General features: G+C 38.5%; 1 protein-coding gene across 2 annotated transcripts in view; it reads right to left on the bottom strand.

Moving 5' to 3' along the window:
* Window positions 1–17,678, bottom strand: part of MAMDC2 (MAM domain containing 2) — a 163,400-nt gene that overhangs the window by 19,943 nt on the left and 125,779 nt on the right. Inside the window, exons 10-11 of one of the 2 annotated variants that reach the window (XM_047767755.1) lie at window positions 10,433–10,526; window positions 8,619–8,767 (exon numbers count right to left, since the gene is read on the bottom strand). In XM_047767755.1, coding sequence (XP_047623711.1) covers window positions 8,619–8,767; window positions 10,433–10,526 — 243 coding nt within the window. Of the gene's footprint in view, window positions 1–8,614; window positions 8,768–10,432; window positions 10,527–17,678 lie in introns of both variants that reach the window. The other variant, XM_047767754.1, reaches the window with a different exon arrangement.

Here is a 17,678-nt window from a genome sequence, read left to right as displayed (position 1 = left end):
AATTGCAAAGGATTGAAATCATTAAATGGTATATTCTCTGAACAGATTACCTAGAAATAAATTTAAAATGATAACTGGGAAATTCCCATGTATTTAGAAATTGAACAGTATACTTAGAACCCATGCTTAGAAGAAAACAAAACAAAATGAAAGTGAGAAAATATTTTGTGTTAACATATGGGTTACAGCTAAAACTGCATTTAGAATGAAATTGGTGGCACTTTTCTATGCACATGTATACTCCAAAAAGTATTTTACTTAAAAAAAGAGAAATGAACAGCAATGTACTTTCCTAGCAGTATCTAATAGATCCCTGGATGGGTATTTAGGGGTCCTGGATAGCAATCCAAGTTTTAAACTAATACTGAGTAGTTGTCAAAGCAGAGGTTAAAGGAAAAGCACCTCAGTGTAGGAAGAAAATGTAGAAGAGGCTGTCAAGAGCATCTGGTTCCAGTCCTACACACTTTAATTAGCTATGTCTTGTTTGTTGAATCAAATAATCTGTTAGGAGTAAAATCTGAGAGCTTCTGAGCTAAATTTGGTTCACAGATATTTATCTGGATATCACAAAAATTTCTTAAACTTGATTTGAGTACCTTTGGACGATGTGCATACATCAGCATACCACTGTCCCTATAACACAGCCCTCCTGCTAAAGACAAAGTTTCCTAACACATGAATGCATCTGCATTTTCAACCTCTAGGCCATTTGTTTCTAAGGCCCTTTCTGGTTTTAATATTCTTTGTTTCCATGACTTGTATTCAAAAATATGTCCAAAATATGGGCATACTTCAACTAATTATTCATTGTTTATCTGAAATTCAAATTTAACTAGGTGTCACATATTTTTATTTGCTAAATCTAGCACTTCTACCATCAATGCAAGTAACTTATAAGATTCCACAATAATAATCTGCTCAGGAGGGACCATTTTGAAGTTTGATATAATATAAGGTAGACTGTTTACAAAAATAGCCATAATTATACCTTCGCTATATACAGCAGCTCCTCCCATCAAGAGATCCAGTCCATTTCCTCACTCTGAATCTGACCTAGCACAACAGGTAATTGGAGCTGAGGCCCTGCCAAACTAGCCAGCTCCTCACTAACCTGGCAGATGGCTTCAGATGCATAAATGAGTCCAACCAAGAACAGAACTGTCCAGCAGAGCCCAGATCAAATTGCCATCTTGCATAATAGCGACTAAAAGAAATGGTTATTATCACTAAGTTTTGGGGTGTTTGCTGCACAGTAAAATCTACCTGATACAGAACCAATTCCAGTCTTAATAAAGGAGTTAGATGAAACTATAATTTTTTCTTATAGTGTTGTTGACACATGGCCTCTGATTTATGAAGCGGGTACTCTCTCATATTGCACAACAGTTAGCAAAAGTCATTCATGGTATTAGCCTGTTTCTTTTCAAACTGATCTGAATATGCGTGTCCAGACTTCACCTCACATATCACGTGAGCTGAAGGCAGAATCAAGAGAATTATGTTTGCTGATTCTCCTTCCAAATTTGCTTCTCTCCACCCTTATCTTTACGAGAAGGGTTTTAAGCCTTTTTTCTGAGATGGAACTGCCTCTCATTTTCCCAGACCTATGTGATCACTTAGGAAGATGTCAAGGATTATTCTGCAAGTAAAGCCCCTAAGCAGGATGGCCAAGAAAGCGGTGCCTATTGTGATGTCTATTGGGAAAACTATCAAGTTAAGCTTTATCATTTTGCTTTAAGACCAATAAAATGATCCATTTAAAGCCTTTCAATGGATAATATTTTCCATATAGAATGAATATGCAAACTCCTTCACATGTAGATGAGGCCCCTTGGTGATCTGGTTCCCATCTAACTGTCCCGGTCACCTCCCACCACTTTCCTAGATGTGTCCATATGAGATGCTTCTAATTCACAAGTGTAGATCTTCTCAGTCTCACTAGTATCTCATTCTAGTCACCATCGCTACAAATAGTTCTACACAATCTTTAAACAGTGTCACTCAGATGCACCTAACAGACCTCTGTCTTGGGCCCATGCCAACTGCCTATTGCCTTTAGTCTTCAATCCTCGGTCTTCTGCAGTCATTTCTGTCTTGGGCCTCAGCAGAATCATTCGGCACCCATAAAAATGTAACCAAGAAATGAGGGAAACAAGGCTGAATAGACACTTATCATTGGCCAAAGCAGGAAGGGACTCTGTGGACAAATGTTTCTCCTTTTCCTCCCCTAGATGATGGACCTGAGACATACCTCAACACAGCTTCTTAGATGTTCCCACAGGGTCAAGTAGCCAGGTGGACACAGCAGTGGCCAAGTGCACCTTCATATCAGCTCTTCCTTCTTCCTTGTTCTGATGTCTTTGCCCCACACTTCTACTCCTTGGGATCATACCTCCAAATATACTATCTGCATACACACCTATATCTTAGACTTTACTTTCTCGGGAATTCAGGCTGACATTTTCCTACATGGCAGCCAGGTAGAATTGCTTATAGCTCCCTAAAGCTGCCATACTGCTAATGGGCTCCATGCTCTTTTTTTTTTTTTTTTTTTGGCCCTATCTGCTGCATATGGAAGTTCCCAAGTGAAGGTCAAATCGGAGCTGTAGCTGCCAGACCACACCACAGTCACTGCAACTCAGGATCTGAGTCGTGTCTGTGACCTACACCACAGCTCACAGCTACACCAGATCCTTAACCCGTGGAGCAAGGCCAGGGATCAAACCCATATCCTCATGAATACTAGCCAGGTTTGTTACCACTGAGCCACGATGGGAACTCCTGGGCTCCATGCTTTGTACCTGCCACTCCCTCATCCTGAAACATTTCCCCTCAACCAGAAACATTTCCCCTCCCCCTGGGGTTCTTCCAGATGACCTTCCACCCCTTTGAGACACTACCAAGGAGAGCTAGCTACTCCTCTCTGTGTGGTTCCATCATCTCTAGAACTTAACTCTAATTACTTATAATTCTATGGCAATTATGTGGTGCATAATACATAATAGCTACTCAAAAAATATGGAATAAATCAAGATCATAGACACCCTGCACTGAATAACATTTGTGATGGCTCCCTGTTCTGAGATGTTTCATCCTATATTATATACATGTAGCTTCTGATGCTGGTGCCTTTAACAACTAAATTAATGTTTTAAAGGGACCTTTATTTGCTTATGCTTTAATTTGTGCATGAGTAATCCTTGTCATATTGTAATCTGAAAGCCAAACAGCAGTCCACTTTAGGCCATTAGAGGCCAGAAAAATGGGAACCTACCCTTTGAGGGTTTAGGATACACAATGGGTAGGCAGGCTGCAACCCTGGAGTCAATCTGACAATATTCGTTCATGACACTGGAGATGGCTCAGAAAAAAATACAGATACTTTCTGCTGGATACATTTTGATGGATATCTAAAGATACCATCAGTTTGAATACATCCTTTCCAAGGGCAGATACCACTCTTTGGTGTGAAGGGTGAGAAAGGTGAGATTACATTGCTGTGTGAGGAATCTTGCTTTTCATGTATAAGCTGTACCAGCTGTTCCACATTGTGTGTGGTCTCTTACTGTAATTCAGGCTGGGAAACTCTGGTGGAGTAGTGTGGACAGAATGTGGACATGAGAGTCTAACATTCCTAAGACTCGGTCCCTACTCCACTAATTATTGCTGGGTGGCCCTGGAAAGGCACTCCTCTGACCTTCAGTTTTCTCATGAAAAATGGGCACTTTCACTTTATGAGTTGTGATAAGGATGAGTTAGCAATTGAATATTTGTTTCCTCTCCCGTCTCCCCAAATTTATATGTTGAAATCCTAACCCCCAACATGATGGTAATTAGAGGTATGGTCTTTGGGAGGTGATTAGGTTATGAGAGCCAAGTTCTTGTATTGGGATTTGTGTCCTTATAAGAGCCTTCAGAGAGCTCTCTTGCTTCTTCTGCCATGTGAAGACAAAGCAAGAAAACTGTTGTCTATGAGCCAGAAAGTGGGCCCTCACCTAACCCCGAATCTTCCAGCACCTTGATCATGGACTTAACCAGCCTCCAGAGCTATGAGAAATAAATGTTTATTATTGTAGCCTCTCAGTCTATGATATTTTTGCTACAGCAGCTCAAATTGACTAAGATAGGTTATCCAGGTCCTGCCGGGTACATGATAAATACATGATAAATACTCCACAAATGATCACTAGCTATTACTATTTTCCCAGTAGAACAATTGTTAAAGTAATTTAAAGAACAATACTAAAACATAATCCTCCAATGCCCATTGGAGGCACAGCATAACAAAATTTGCTGCCTCATATGCATTGTTGTACATAGGAATAAAAACTTATAGTCTTAAAAGATTTCATTTGGTTGGAAAATCGAATGATGTCTTGAGAACCTTTAGGAACTTTGTATTGAAACAGGTGAATGAAGAATGGAGAAGAAGGCAGACCTTAGGAGCAGCTTACTGAAAAAAAGAAAATCAGAATTCTCTGTCATGTACACCAGAGAATTTCATTTACTGTGTCAAGTATTTTCTTGGAATAAATATTGAATACATTAAGAAGTTTTTGCATTACAATTCTTGTTATGAGTTTCACCCCATTGGCTGAGTCTTCAAAGTTTTCAAAGAGACAAAACAAACACAATCCTATTATTTTCTTTTTTAAAAAAGCCACACCAAGTTAACTAATATGTGCCCCCTTGAACCAGGAAAGATGTAAATAAAGGAGCAAAATTATGAGTAATAGAATATCTACTGCATAAATTTCTTTTATATTTTCACAGATCTTTTTGTATGGGGAAGGAGGTAGGATGTTGTCTAAAAGTTAGACAAATTTAAATTTAACCATACTTTGAAGTAAATAAACAGGTAATAGTTATAATCATTCTCATTTTCTACATGACATCTGAGACTTGGAGATTTGAAGCAACTTTTTCAAGGTCTCATACCTAGTAAGTGGGAACCTTGACTCCAAAGTTTGGGATCTGTTATAACCTGGCCTGGTGACCCTCCTTGCCTTTTCAGAGGCTCCTTCCCTCTACTACTCACTATTTTTGTTACGTCTTCTCTTCCATGTCCAAGACATGGCATGATCCAGAAAATTCCCCTGTGGTAGTCCTCCACAGCATGGCCCTCTTTGAGGGTATTGCTTCTCAGATCTGTGGTTACTAGCCTTCTTGGTGTCCTTGAGAATGACATCAGGAAAAGCTATCATCTCTCTACCCAGAAAAAAATGTACATACGGACAACATTTTGATTACAATAGACTCAAACTAAAACTGATTTTTTAATTAAAGTATAGTTGACTTATAGTGTTGTGTCAATTTCTTCTGTACAGCATAGTGACTCAGTCATGCATAATATATACATTCTTTTTCTCATATTATCTTCCATCACCTAAGAGATTAGATATAGTTCCCTGTGCTGTACAGTAGGTCCTCACTGCTGATCTATTCTAAATGTAAAAGCGGATTTATTCTTAATCTTTCTCTACTCCTCTATAATTTAGTTTCTCCCCGTTGTCCCATTTTCTAGGAGTCTTGTTAACTAAGGAGTTAGTTATGCTTATGTGCATCAGTGGAGGCTTGTAGGTTCGTTTATTCATTTCATGGACTGAGACTTTGAAGTGTATAAGGTATAATAATAAGCCCTGTGGGGATTCAAACAGGAATTCGATAGTACTCTGCCCTAAGACATTGCCAATCAGAGCTAATGAGACTCATTTTTTTTTGTTGCTTATCTCTTTCCATTAGATTGAGTATTGAAAGGCCATTCTTGCTACCATGAGTGGAGAGCCTGACTGAGATTGGAGTCAGCTCATAAAAACCAGAGCAGAAAGGTGGAGAAAGAGACTGGTCCCAGTGACATGGTTTTAACCCCCACATCAAGCTGTGCTCGAAGTCAGCCCTAAAATGGTCTCTTTTTTTCTGTTACAAAGGCAACAACTATTCCCAACCAAAACAGTCATAACATATACAAATCTTTTTATTATCTTTCTATCTTTCTTGTCTTTGCAGATATAGCTTCACATACTCTTAGAGCCCTCTTAGAGTCCTCTACTCTGGGCTGGAAGTGGACCAAGTCTGAATCTCTTCAATAGCATCCCTTACTGATGCAACACTGTCCCAGAATCTGCTGAAGCAATAGAAAGGAAAGAGAGTTAAGAGGTAGGACCAGGCTGCAGATCATCTTCTTAGTCAAGTGAGGGTGCATTTAGGAACTCAGGCCAAATGGATACTCGCTGGGAAGGTCACGGGAACCAAGGGCTCTTGAAAGGACCCAAGTCAAAACTGCCAGGAGGAACCCAAGCAGAAGATCTATATAAATTGTATCCCTGTAGCGAAAGTGCTAGGGGAAGACATGGCCACAGGAGATGAGCCAGAGAGTACATTGCTAAAAATAGTAAGATGCAAAAGAGCCAGTATTTAGCTATCTTCCCCAAAGAGCTAGTATTTAGATATATATCATAACAGAAGGCATTTAATAGCCAAGAAAGAATTTGAAATGGCTCCAAACATTTTAAAAAGTTATTTTCCTTTAATCCCTCCTCCACTCACTCTGGCTAGATTATCATGAAGATGAGGGGCAGAGGAAGAAGTAAAACAAAGAATGTTAAAGCACATAGAGACTGCCCCTTTTATCATCCACAAACTGTGAGTTAGGACTAAGCAGAAGGACAGAAATAATTCAACTAAGAATCTGAAGTATTGATTTGAATTGGACTTCTAAACCTACCTGAATGTTGGACTGCTCTAATACCTCAACAGGACTGAGAAGCTATGGGATCTGCTAAGGGATGGCGAAGGCAGAATTCTCTAGGGTATGTATGAAGAGAGCTTTGGAAAGAAAAAACAAAGCTCTTCTTGGGCTTAGTGGTTAACAAACCCGACTAGCATCCATGAGGACACAGGCTCGATCCCTGGCCTTGCTCAGTGGGTTAAGTTTCCGGCATTGCCCTGAGCGCTGCTGTAGGTCACAGATGTGGATTAGATCTCACCTTGCTGTGGCTCTGGCAGAGACCGGCAGCTACAGCCCTGATTTGACCCCCAGCCCGGGAACCTCCATATGCCATGGGTGCGGCCCTAAAAAGACAAAAACACACCCCCAGAAAACCAAAAAAAAAGCTCTTCTTGAAAGCACTCTACCAAGTTTAGACAATTTAACTATCAGGTTATGCTATAGGTTATTCCGTGGTATTCCCTAGACTTGTCTACAGACCATGAGACACAGCACTATGCATCACACCTTTGTATTTGCTACCCTAATGGCTTCTCTGCAAGGAACCCTTAGGAAATATCTCTGTATCTGTCCCCTGATATCTTAGTATCAGGGATAGTTCTGCTTTTCTGGACCAAATGATGTACTTTCACCCAACTGGTATACCAAATGACACTGAGAGGGTTAGTGAGAAAGGTCTGTTCAGAGAGCATTTTATCACTGACATTGTTTGCAATTGCTAACATGCAATAATAATATTATATAATATATATATAATATTATATAATAATAATATAATAATAAGCAGAAGATCAGCTTTTAGTCTGTTTTATTGTAGTTTATACATTTTCTACAGAAAATGACTCCCTTATTGCCTATACCCCTTCGTGGACTATTTATTCTGCTTTTATCCTAAGGGCAGTGTAAATGATGTTTTACAGATGAATTTTCCACCTTTTTCAGCTTCTAGAAAGTGAGGAGTCAAACTGATATGTCTCCTCCCCTGTCTGCCAGCATATTTCTTTTTTCCTTTTTTTTTTTTTTGACTTTTTAGGGCCGCACCCATGGCATATAGAGGTTCCCAGGCTAGGGGTCCAATTGGAGCTACAGCTGCTATCCTATGCCACAGTCACAGCAATGTCAGATCCAAGCAGAGTCTGCGACCTACACTACAGCTCACAGCAATGTTGGAGCCTGAACCCACTGAGTGAGGCCAGGGATTGAACCCACAACCTTATGGTTCCTAGTCAGATTCCTTTCTACTGTGCCACAACAGGAACTCCTGCCAGCATATTTCTATAATAGGCTTCCATCCTGTGCATCAGTTGAGATCACCTTTTTTTTTTAAGTGATTTTTTATTTTTTCCATTATAATTGGTTTACAGTGTTCTGTCAATTTTCTACTATACAGCAAAGTGACCCTGTCACACATACATAAATACATTCTTTTTCCTACATTATCTTCCATCATGCTCCATCACAAGTGACTAGATATAGTTCCCAGTGCTATACTGCAGGATCTTATTGCTTATCTATTCCAAAGGCAATAGTTTATATCTATTAATCCCAGATTCCCAGTCTATCCCACTCCCTCCCCCATACCTTTTCTTAAAAAATTTTTGTCCATCTTTTATTTTTAAGCCTACTTCTAATTAAATTATCTTTGTGTGTATATCTTAGTAAGCCCACTTAAATCCTCCCTGCACTAAGGTACAGAAGCAATATAATAAACAGAAAGAATGATTTTAAATATACATAATGGAATTACCTATCCTAAGTGTGGAAGATCATACATGCAGCTCATTCTAGACACAAGACATCATTTTTCACATTTCAAAACACAGTAAATGACCCCTGGAATGCTATTTCCAGTTTCCTTAGGAAACAGCACCATGTGGCATAACTCACCTACCCCAGTAGTGTGGTCTCCCTTCGGTCCAGTGTAGGAGGTGGGAGTTTCTCCCCTCTTCCTGTGCCAGCTGCTCCGATTTCTTCTCTCCTGAGTAAACGAACATTCATCTTGTTCGAAAGTACACTCTCCAGGTGGAGGCAGAAGCTTCTCTGCAAGGAAACAGCAGGTGTTGCAATTGCTGAGACACTGTTGGTGAATATGTATTCCAAGGCTTGCTGGAATATCCTCTGGCCATATGCCCCATATGGAGATGCAGCCCCCTCACCAGCAGTGTACCTAAGCCAAGCTTTTGCCTCCAGCTACAATCTGGACTCCACCCTGGGTCCTGCCATAGAGGCAGAGAACACTCAGAAATCTCGATCCAATGTTTTGGAATACTTTGAGGAAGAAATGTTTTCTGACTTGTGAATTTATTTGTTTGAAAGAGCTTAGAAAGCTCTGAAAGTTGGAGGTATATTGTCTTTATGGAAACATAGAAATAATAAAATTGCAGTCAGGAGCTTTCTTCAGAAATCCAGAATGAGTGAAGGGAATCCTCAGAGCAACTCTATAACTGCTCTGGGGGAGGGGAAGAATGTGAGAGAGCTTAATTAGTGTGGAGATATAGCTTAATTTGCATGGAGCAGGTTAGTTAATATTTCTGGGGATTCTCATTTGGAATGTGGGAATATTAATGGTATCCTGGCAGGTGGGAGGGATTAAATGAGATGATGTATGTAAAGTATTTACAACGTGAGGTTCTCAATAAACATTAGCTAAACAAATATTAGAACTTGGTGTTTGTATATCTGGAGCCTTATTTACCATTTCCAAAAACAAATGCTTATGCCTTTGGGAGCTATCTTCAATAGCTCTAATAATAATTATTATTAGAGTGGTGTCATCTCCCAGTTGACTGGGGATTTATCCTTTGGCTAAACTTGGTTATACCTCCCTACGTCTAGAATCTCTAACAAACAGCCCATCTTTTACATCTCTTGCATGATAATTATTTTACTTCATTTTATTTTACATACACTACAAGCTAACATTCCCTTTCCTATGCCTTGAGTGTGGAGATTTTTATCTGGTTCTTTGCATTGTCCTTGTAGTGCCGCATAAACCAAGGGAATAGAAACAAACTATCTTTTAATTAAATAAACATGGAGATTATTCTCTAGTGCCAGACTGATACCACAATTTGCCTGGTTGTGGATACCCTGTGACTTAGGATGCAGTGGTAAGTAGTAGATGGAGACCAGTGATCTGGGTTGAGGTGAGTACCATTTTCTCATTAGACATGATGTCCAACACCATATATGTCACTATTATCAAAGCCTGGTCCATCGTTCCATTGTCATTTAATTCATTTAGAAAGTATTTATTTTATTATCATGTAGAAATTATACGTTTAGCATAGTATATGTATTCAACTTCATCAGTATTGCTTGAAAATCTGCATTTGTGAAGGCAACAACAATAATAAAAACAATAATAATTATAATAGAAGGTATCTGTTTTTAAAGCACTGTGTGCCAGGTCCTATGCTAGGGCATTTATGTGTATTATCCCCACTATTCAGGTAGCTATCAACAACATCTCTCTGATAGATGAGGATACAGGGATCAAGTCATATACAAAGTCATATGTTACTTTTGAGTCATCCTTTCTAAATTCTAAAACTTACTACCCAGCTCTACAGAGAAGCAGTTTTGGCAAGAAAAGCAAAGGACAGACTAGCACAGATTAAATGTATGTGGTATGTTCTTAGAGAAATAAGACATACTAGAAATTGGCCTGGGAGATAAAGCAAGCTGAAATCACAGGTGTCTTACCTGAAGACCAGCAGCTTCTCAATTCTATTGTAATGTCATCCAGGGCTACAAGCCCACAGTCCCAAAAACTTTTGCATAGGCTCATGAAAACCACCTGCAATTTAGAAAAATAAAACTATGAATTCTGTTAAATTAAAATCGGTAACTCTTACAATCTGAAATAAGCTTAGCACAATAGGTGTGCAAAAGCAAACTACAGGCACCTCCTTTGTCCATGAACTACAGATCACAGTGGCGTGAGTAACGGTTAACCACTTATATGTGACCCTGGAATCACTTTTATTTTTTTTTTCCGGTAGAGTCAAGTTTACAATGATAAACTATATATGCTAATGCTGAAATTAGTTTGCATTTTTAAAGAACTGAGAGAGGAAAGCAAGAGGTTAACTGGGTGGCAGAGGAACACTAGTCAGGTTTTAAATATTTTCTCCAGATAATCCACAAAGTGCCTACAGGGTTGATGGTAGTCCAAGAATTTTTATAAACATTTCCAGTGCAAACATTGTTGATTTTTTGAAAATGATTTTCTGGCAATGGGCTTCATTCATATAGCGAACAAAGTCTCAGTGATTTGCCATCTGGAGACTTAAGTTCCATTTCCAAAATAAAGATCCATATTCCTGGAGGTTATTGCTAATAAAAGCCCTAAGTACAGTTATTTTACCAGGCTAATCATTTTTACTGTTGTATGTGAAGGAAAAATAAATCTCTATCACAAATTATTAAATTCATTGCACCAAAGAGAGAGAGAAAAGTCTTAGATTTTTTTTCCATTAAGCCACTTTAAAAGTCTCCTTTTCACATATAGGATGAACAAAGAGCACTTTCAAAACATTTATATTAGATTTTCACTGTAGTCTGCGGTTTACAAAGTGGCTTCACATGTATAACCTAATGTTTAACGAACACAACTGAGAGCTGAGAGATTGAACAGCCTATGTTCAATCCCTCAACTATAAATCTTAATATAAACAAAGAGATAGAGAATACAATCCAAATTATGAATAATGAGGAAATCTGATTTTTTAAGGTTCCAATACTCAGTGTGCTATGAACTCAATTTACAAATATTATCAGTACATTTCCTTTATTTTTTGATGATCAGAGCCACCAGAATATAGAATTCATTTAAAAAGAAATTTTAAAATCGCATGCAGTTTACCACTATGCAAAATATAAAAGGTTGTAAGCCAGTATCTTCAGAATAACTACTAATTGTAAGATGTGTGAAAGTTTACTTATTTAAACTTTTTATGTATTCATATTACTTTAAATTATAAAAAGGATAGTTTGAAGATGTAATAATACATAAGTACATATACTTACAATGAACAAAATAAAAGGGGGTGTTCTGGGTTTTTTGTATAACTTCCATTAGTTTTCTTATCTCTATGGATCTCCAAAGGAGGATTTTATTTGTAGGATTTATGCGTGTGAACTTATTCCCCACTTGCAAAGCAGTTTATGCTATCAGCCCTGAGTGCAGTTATATTTTATCAGCAATTCTTCTTGTTATACGGGAAGGAATAATAATCTGTCTTATAAATTACTGAATTAATTGTGGTACAGAGAGAAAAGTCTTGGCTTTCTTTTCCTTTTGTGGCTTTAAAGTCTATTTTTGACAAAAATAGTGATAAAGTACTTTTTCAAAATGAATCTGTGGTAGTGAAATGATTCACTGTATAAACTGTTAACGTAAATTAGACTCAAACATTTGGCATGTAAACATGTCCTAAAGAGAAGAAATGTTAATCTGCTTTCACATGTTGACTACAGCATTATTTCATAATGACCATAGACCAAGTGAGCAAGCAAACAAATGAAATAACCTAAGATTTCAAAAATAGAGGAAATAAATAAACTACTATGCTTCAATCTAAGAAAGGCAATCATTCACTCTGATAGCTTATGAATATTACTTAGTAGCAGAAATATATTCCACTCATAATTAAAATGAAAAAAGAAGGTTTTAACAAATAAAATACAACAAAATAAGACAAATTATATCTAATTCATCTAAAAATACATTGGATAAAAACTTTAACATCACCGAATGCCTAACAATTCTGTGAAGGATCATAAAATTATGGGTATTGAACAGAATTTCCTTTTATTTTCTAACCATTCTTTAATTTTGTTATAATTGAGAAAAAAGAAGATTCAAGTTATCTATAATTAAGATGTGGAATAATGAGCTACCGTTTTTCAGATTGGCATTATTTACTACAGTGGTCATGAGCACATGTGGTTATATAAAATAAAATTAAATAGAATTAAAATTTCATTTCCCTTAGGTGCACTAACCACGTTTCAAGTGCTCAGTAACCACAAATAGCTAGTGGTCAAGTGAGTTGGACACGGCAGTTATGCAAACTTCCTCATTGCAGAAAGTTCCACGGGGTAGAGCTTCCTGGCTCCTTTTGGACATGCCAAACAAATGTGTAAACTGCCACAGAGGGTTAAATGAAATGCTGAAGATGTTCTGGACAACGGTAAGACACTAGGTTATTCCTATCTTAGAAGATTTTCCACACTTAGAATACTGGCCAGGCCACATGTTGTCCTGTCTGATAAAAGATCTGCAAATTCAGCCAGCTATGTACTAGATTCAAACTGTGGGCTCAAACCTCAGATCAGTTTGCAGTTGTCTATCTGCATTCCAACATACAAAAGAAACAGGACAAGATTAATTTCAGCCTAACACATTGGATTTCCACCTGCTATTAATAATGCTCATAATGTCAGCTCCTATTCTTGTGCTGCCTTCTTACATTTTGAGGCTGCTTGAGGTGCAGAGGTTATTTTAGGGCAGTTGGTAATTAGGTAAGCTGATGACTAGGCCTGGCTGACACAGGCAAAGAGAAAGCCAAACATTTTGGTCTGTTCTTAAGAAATCTGTCCCTGGGTCCTGTTACGAATGTGACAAAAAGGAAATTGCCCATTTCCTTTACCTCTCCTTTCTTTATAGCTCTTTTTCAAAAACACTGCTTATTTCATTTTAGTCAGTATTTCAAGACACAGAAAATATCTCTAGAGACTGGGAAAAAAATCTTACGCACTTTGAATATATACTATTGCCTATGTGAGAGGGGAAAAGAAGAGGGACGAAGTAAAATGCTATCCCTTAGACAGGTGTTCCTGATACTTTGCAGACCTCTTAAGTGTTAGGGTTAAGTTAGCTTTGTGTAAATCAATTTGTTTCAGTTTATTACAGATTCCAGTCCTTAGGGATTGGTGATATTTAAAAATTTTTGTTTTGATTGAGAATATTAAGTAAAAACTGATTTCAAATTTACCTAATTTCAAAATAGGCAGTGAATGGAGAGCAATTAAAAACACATTTGTGGAGTTCCCGTCATGGCGTAGGAGGAAAGGAATCTGACTAGGAATGGTGAGGTTGCGGGTTCGCTCCTTGACCTCGCTCAGTGGGTTAAGGATCTGGTGATTAAGTGAGTTGTGGCATAGGTCACAGATGTGGCTCAGATCTGATGTTGCTACAGCTGTGGTGTAGGCTGGCAGCTGTAGCTTTGACTGGACCCCTGGCCTGGGAACCTCCACATGCCGTGGGTGCAGCACTAAATAAATACATAAATAAATTAATTGAAAACAAAAAAAATTGCAAACAATTGTAAACATAGTCAAGGAAGGATCAAAATATGATTTAACTTACTTTTTATCATACTTAAAACAGAATTGCACATGATCATTTATTTACTATTGATATTTGGGGCTAGATAGTTCTTTGCTGTGGGTCACTGCCCTGTGCACTGCAGGATTTTAAGCATTCCTGGTTCCTACCCACTGGATACCAATATCATTCACAAGTCATAACATGTTGGAGCAAAATATGTCTCCAAACATTGCCAAAGGTCCCTTTGAGGATGTGGAGGGGGTGGGGCAGGCAGGGGCAGGCAGGGGCAAAATCTCTGAGATTTTGAGAGAACCACTGATTGAGGGGGGTAGAAAACCGCTCTACTTTCAAATCCCACTTGCTCAGCTCCTATTACATGTAGTCCCTATGTGAGTCGCTTTCAAGATCTGGACCTCCTTTTTGGATTCACTGTCAATTTCAAACTATTCATTCTCTCCAGTCAAAGCAGGACAGTTGTTTACATTATAAAAAGGGACTGGATGGAATTAGTTTTCTCTTCCTCTGCACATCACCAGGTGGTGGTTTTAACGAGGAATGAAATATCCTTAGATCCTGGAAAGAAAAGGCAAAAGAGCAGAAAGGCAAGGGAGATGGACTAAGACTCCAGCTGAATAATCATCCCCAAGATGATCAGGGCTTTACTGTTCCAATTTCCTGCTTCAGAAATCTGCAAATTGTCAAAGGGCAACAGTGTGTCTCCCCCACCCCCCAATCCAAGCTTGTCTCCCTTTCAAAAAAACAATGATCTACTCCCTCAAAATAACATAATGACAGGCAGCAGATCCAAAAGAGTAATGGAGAAAACTTTCCTCATAGTATATAATTTCAAGTCTCTCCTAAAGCTTTTTTTTTTTTTTTTCAGGGAGAGGCAGTGGGATGGAGAGAGAGTCTGTACAGAAACCCAGCCACAAGGCTGTGATAGTCAGAGGGACTAGACTGCCTCTTAACCTGTTAAAAGTGGAAGAAAAAGTAGAGAAACAGATATGTCAGGAACTTACTTTCCCAAACCAAATCAGGACAGAGTTTTAAAAGAATCTGGGTGACTGATTTTAACTGCAGGAAGTGTCATAGTTTAAGCGTCACCCAACACAGTCAATATGATTTTGCTAAGGGAGGGAAGAATTGAAGCTTTGCAGGGAGCTCTGGGATACACAACCACAGACCTTGGTCGTGCGTGTAGTTTAAAAAGATTGTTAAAGAGCTCAACACTGGCTGAAGTGACTGGTTTCTTTTCACTGTCTTTTAAAGTAGTTTCTATGGCCTGCTCGAGAGACATAGCTGGCCAGGTTGCTGGGTTAATCTATCACCTACTTTACCAATTGAAGAGCCCTAGTTGGGCCTATAATTAGGATGTGAATGATAGTTTCCAGAAATGGCTGTCTCTCTTCAGACAGAAACATTTCAATCCTATGCCAACAGTACCATCAATTACCCATGTTCACAAAACAAACCTAGTTAGATTCTTGTTACAGTGGCAGACCTCAACAATTTACGAGAGGATTTGGTTCTGCGTTAGATTTAACTTCTCTTCTGATGAGGTTTAAAAATCTTTTAAAGTCATTTTGCACAAATAAATTTGGATATGGTGACTGCAGAGTTGGTGGAATAATTATTCACAAAATTACTATAATCTAGTCAGTGAAAGACCAGAGCCCTTCATTATGATGCTATTGACACAATTGCAGTATATCCTATACTACAATCTATAATGCAATTGCATTCATTTAACGATTTGAAAATAAGTTGTAATAGAACTTTAAAAATTAAAAAAACATACAGCAAAACAAAAATTCCAGCATTAGACACTTAACTAAAGGGGTGGAATTTTCACAAAACGCTAAAGACAGGCTGAGTGGAGCTTTATCTAGAAAAAAAAGAGGATAAGACTTGAGTATTTTTAGAATCCCAGCCACGTTTGGGAAATAGTTGCTAAACTATAATAGCATACATCCTGCAGATACTATATTTGGTCTTCCGATACCACAAAAGGCAGAATGACCATGTGTTTTTAAATAAGGATTTAGCTGACCAACACTTTTTTCTTAAAAGACCCATGTGCTTTGTTCATTTTTTAAAAGACCCATCTGATTTGATTCAGCTCTTGGCTTTGACAAGCAACAAAGACTGAGCAGCCTCCAGCTTTACCCAGCAGGAGTCCTTCTGCTCATAGAGGGCTTTCATCCTGGAGCAGAGGGCACCATGTGGTCGATTTGCAGATTTACAGCCAAAGTTTTTCATTGCTGTTTTGGTGGTAATTTGGTGGTAAACATGCAGATCTCTCAACTCTCTGACTTCAGAAATTTGCATTATTTTCAAATCCTTTGGTCACTGAAAAGGAGAAGATTCCAGAAGAGACCTTAGCATCAGTCATTTTTTAGAACAAGGAAAAGGCTCAGATATTTTGGGATTTAAACTCAAGGTCACACAACAGCCAGCTGCAGACCTGGGCATGAAATGTCACACTATAAATCTCTGAGAGAGAACAGGTTTCATTTATCAACCTGCTCATTTTCTCCTTTTTGCTTTTCAGATAATTTAAAACATGATTCTGAAAGGCTTAAAACTCTTCAATTAACAGCACTGGATGAAGGCTGTCTTTGACCTGTGTTTATAACTAGCTTCCTTTCATTTTGCCTTATGTCTGTTCAGAGTTTCTGGTCATCTGGTTCTAGATCCTGAAATTTATGTAGACTGTAACTGAATTTCAGGGTTGGCCAATGTTGAAACCTCTGCTCTCAGGCAGTGACTTCTCCTCTCCACATCAGGCCTTCCCTCAGTGAGGTGCTTCTCTCTCTCAGAACTTATGTCTGTTCCACATGGAAAATTTAGGCCCAGAGGGAAGAATCCCCTCAACTTCCCCCATCCACACTTTTAGTGTTATCTTCATTTGCACTCGTTCTCACTTCCTTTGCTTTGTTTTGAGAGCAAGGTCTGTCTGATTCCAAAGGTCATGCTCTAACTGTGGGACAGAGATCCTGTACAATACTGTACAATTACTACTGAGGGTCTAAATGGAAAATAAACACAAAAAGCCTCTGAAAAAATTAATACTAAACAAAGGTGAGATGGTATCATTTTTTAGTGTTTTAGGGTCTACTTCCACACCCTAATAATGAGGACATTATTATATGTAATGATCCTTTAAACCTTTCATCATCACTAAAGGAAATAGGTGTGAATGCCTTCCTGGATACACAATGTGGTTTATCTCTGGCCCACCTCCCTCAGGGAGGACTCCTGTTCAAACCCTTCCCTGATCAGTGTAATATAAAGCCAATTTAGTTGTCATGTCCAAGGATGGACATCTAATAGCAACTTATTGTAGCTCACCAGGATGGAGATATAAAATGTCAGTCATGGACTTCCTGTGTGGCTCGCAGCCTAACTACTCAGGGTTGCTTCTAAAATGTCAGTCTTATCAGAACTCATGCAGAATGCAATCAATTACAAAAACGGAAGAATCTATATCTTTGTTGTGACCCTCAAGGGCTCACTCCTGCTCTGGATGAACTTCTCTGGGTCAGGAGAAGACAGAGACTTTAGGAGTGTCCTCTGATACCCAAAGAGGAACAATGACTTTGCTCTGTTCATGTA

The sequence above is a fragment of the Phacochoerus africanus genome, chromosome 2, assembly GCF_016906955.1.
Source record: "Phacochoerus africanus isolate WHEZ1 chromosome 2, ROS_Pafr_v1, whole genome shotgun sequence".
NCBI classification, from domain to species: Eukaryota; Metazoa; Chordata; class Mammalia; order Artiodactyla; family Suidae; genus Phacochoerus; species Phacochoerus africanus.
Note: the sequence above shows the minus strand (reverse complement) of the source record. Positions and strands in the feature narration are given on the sequence as shown.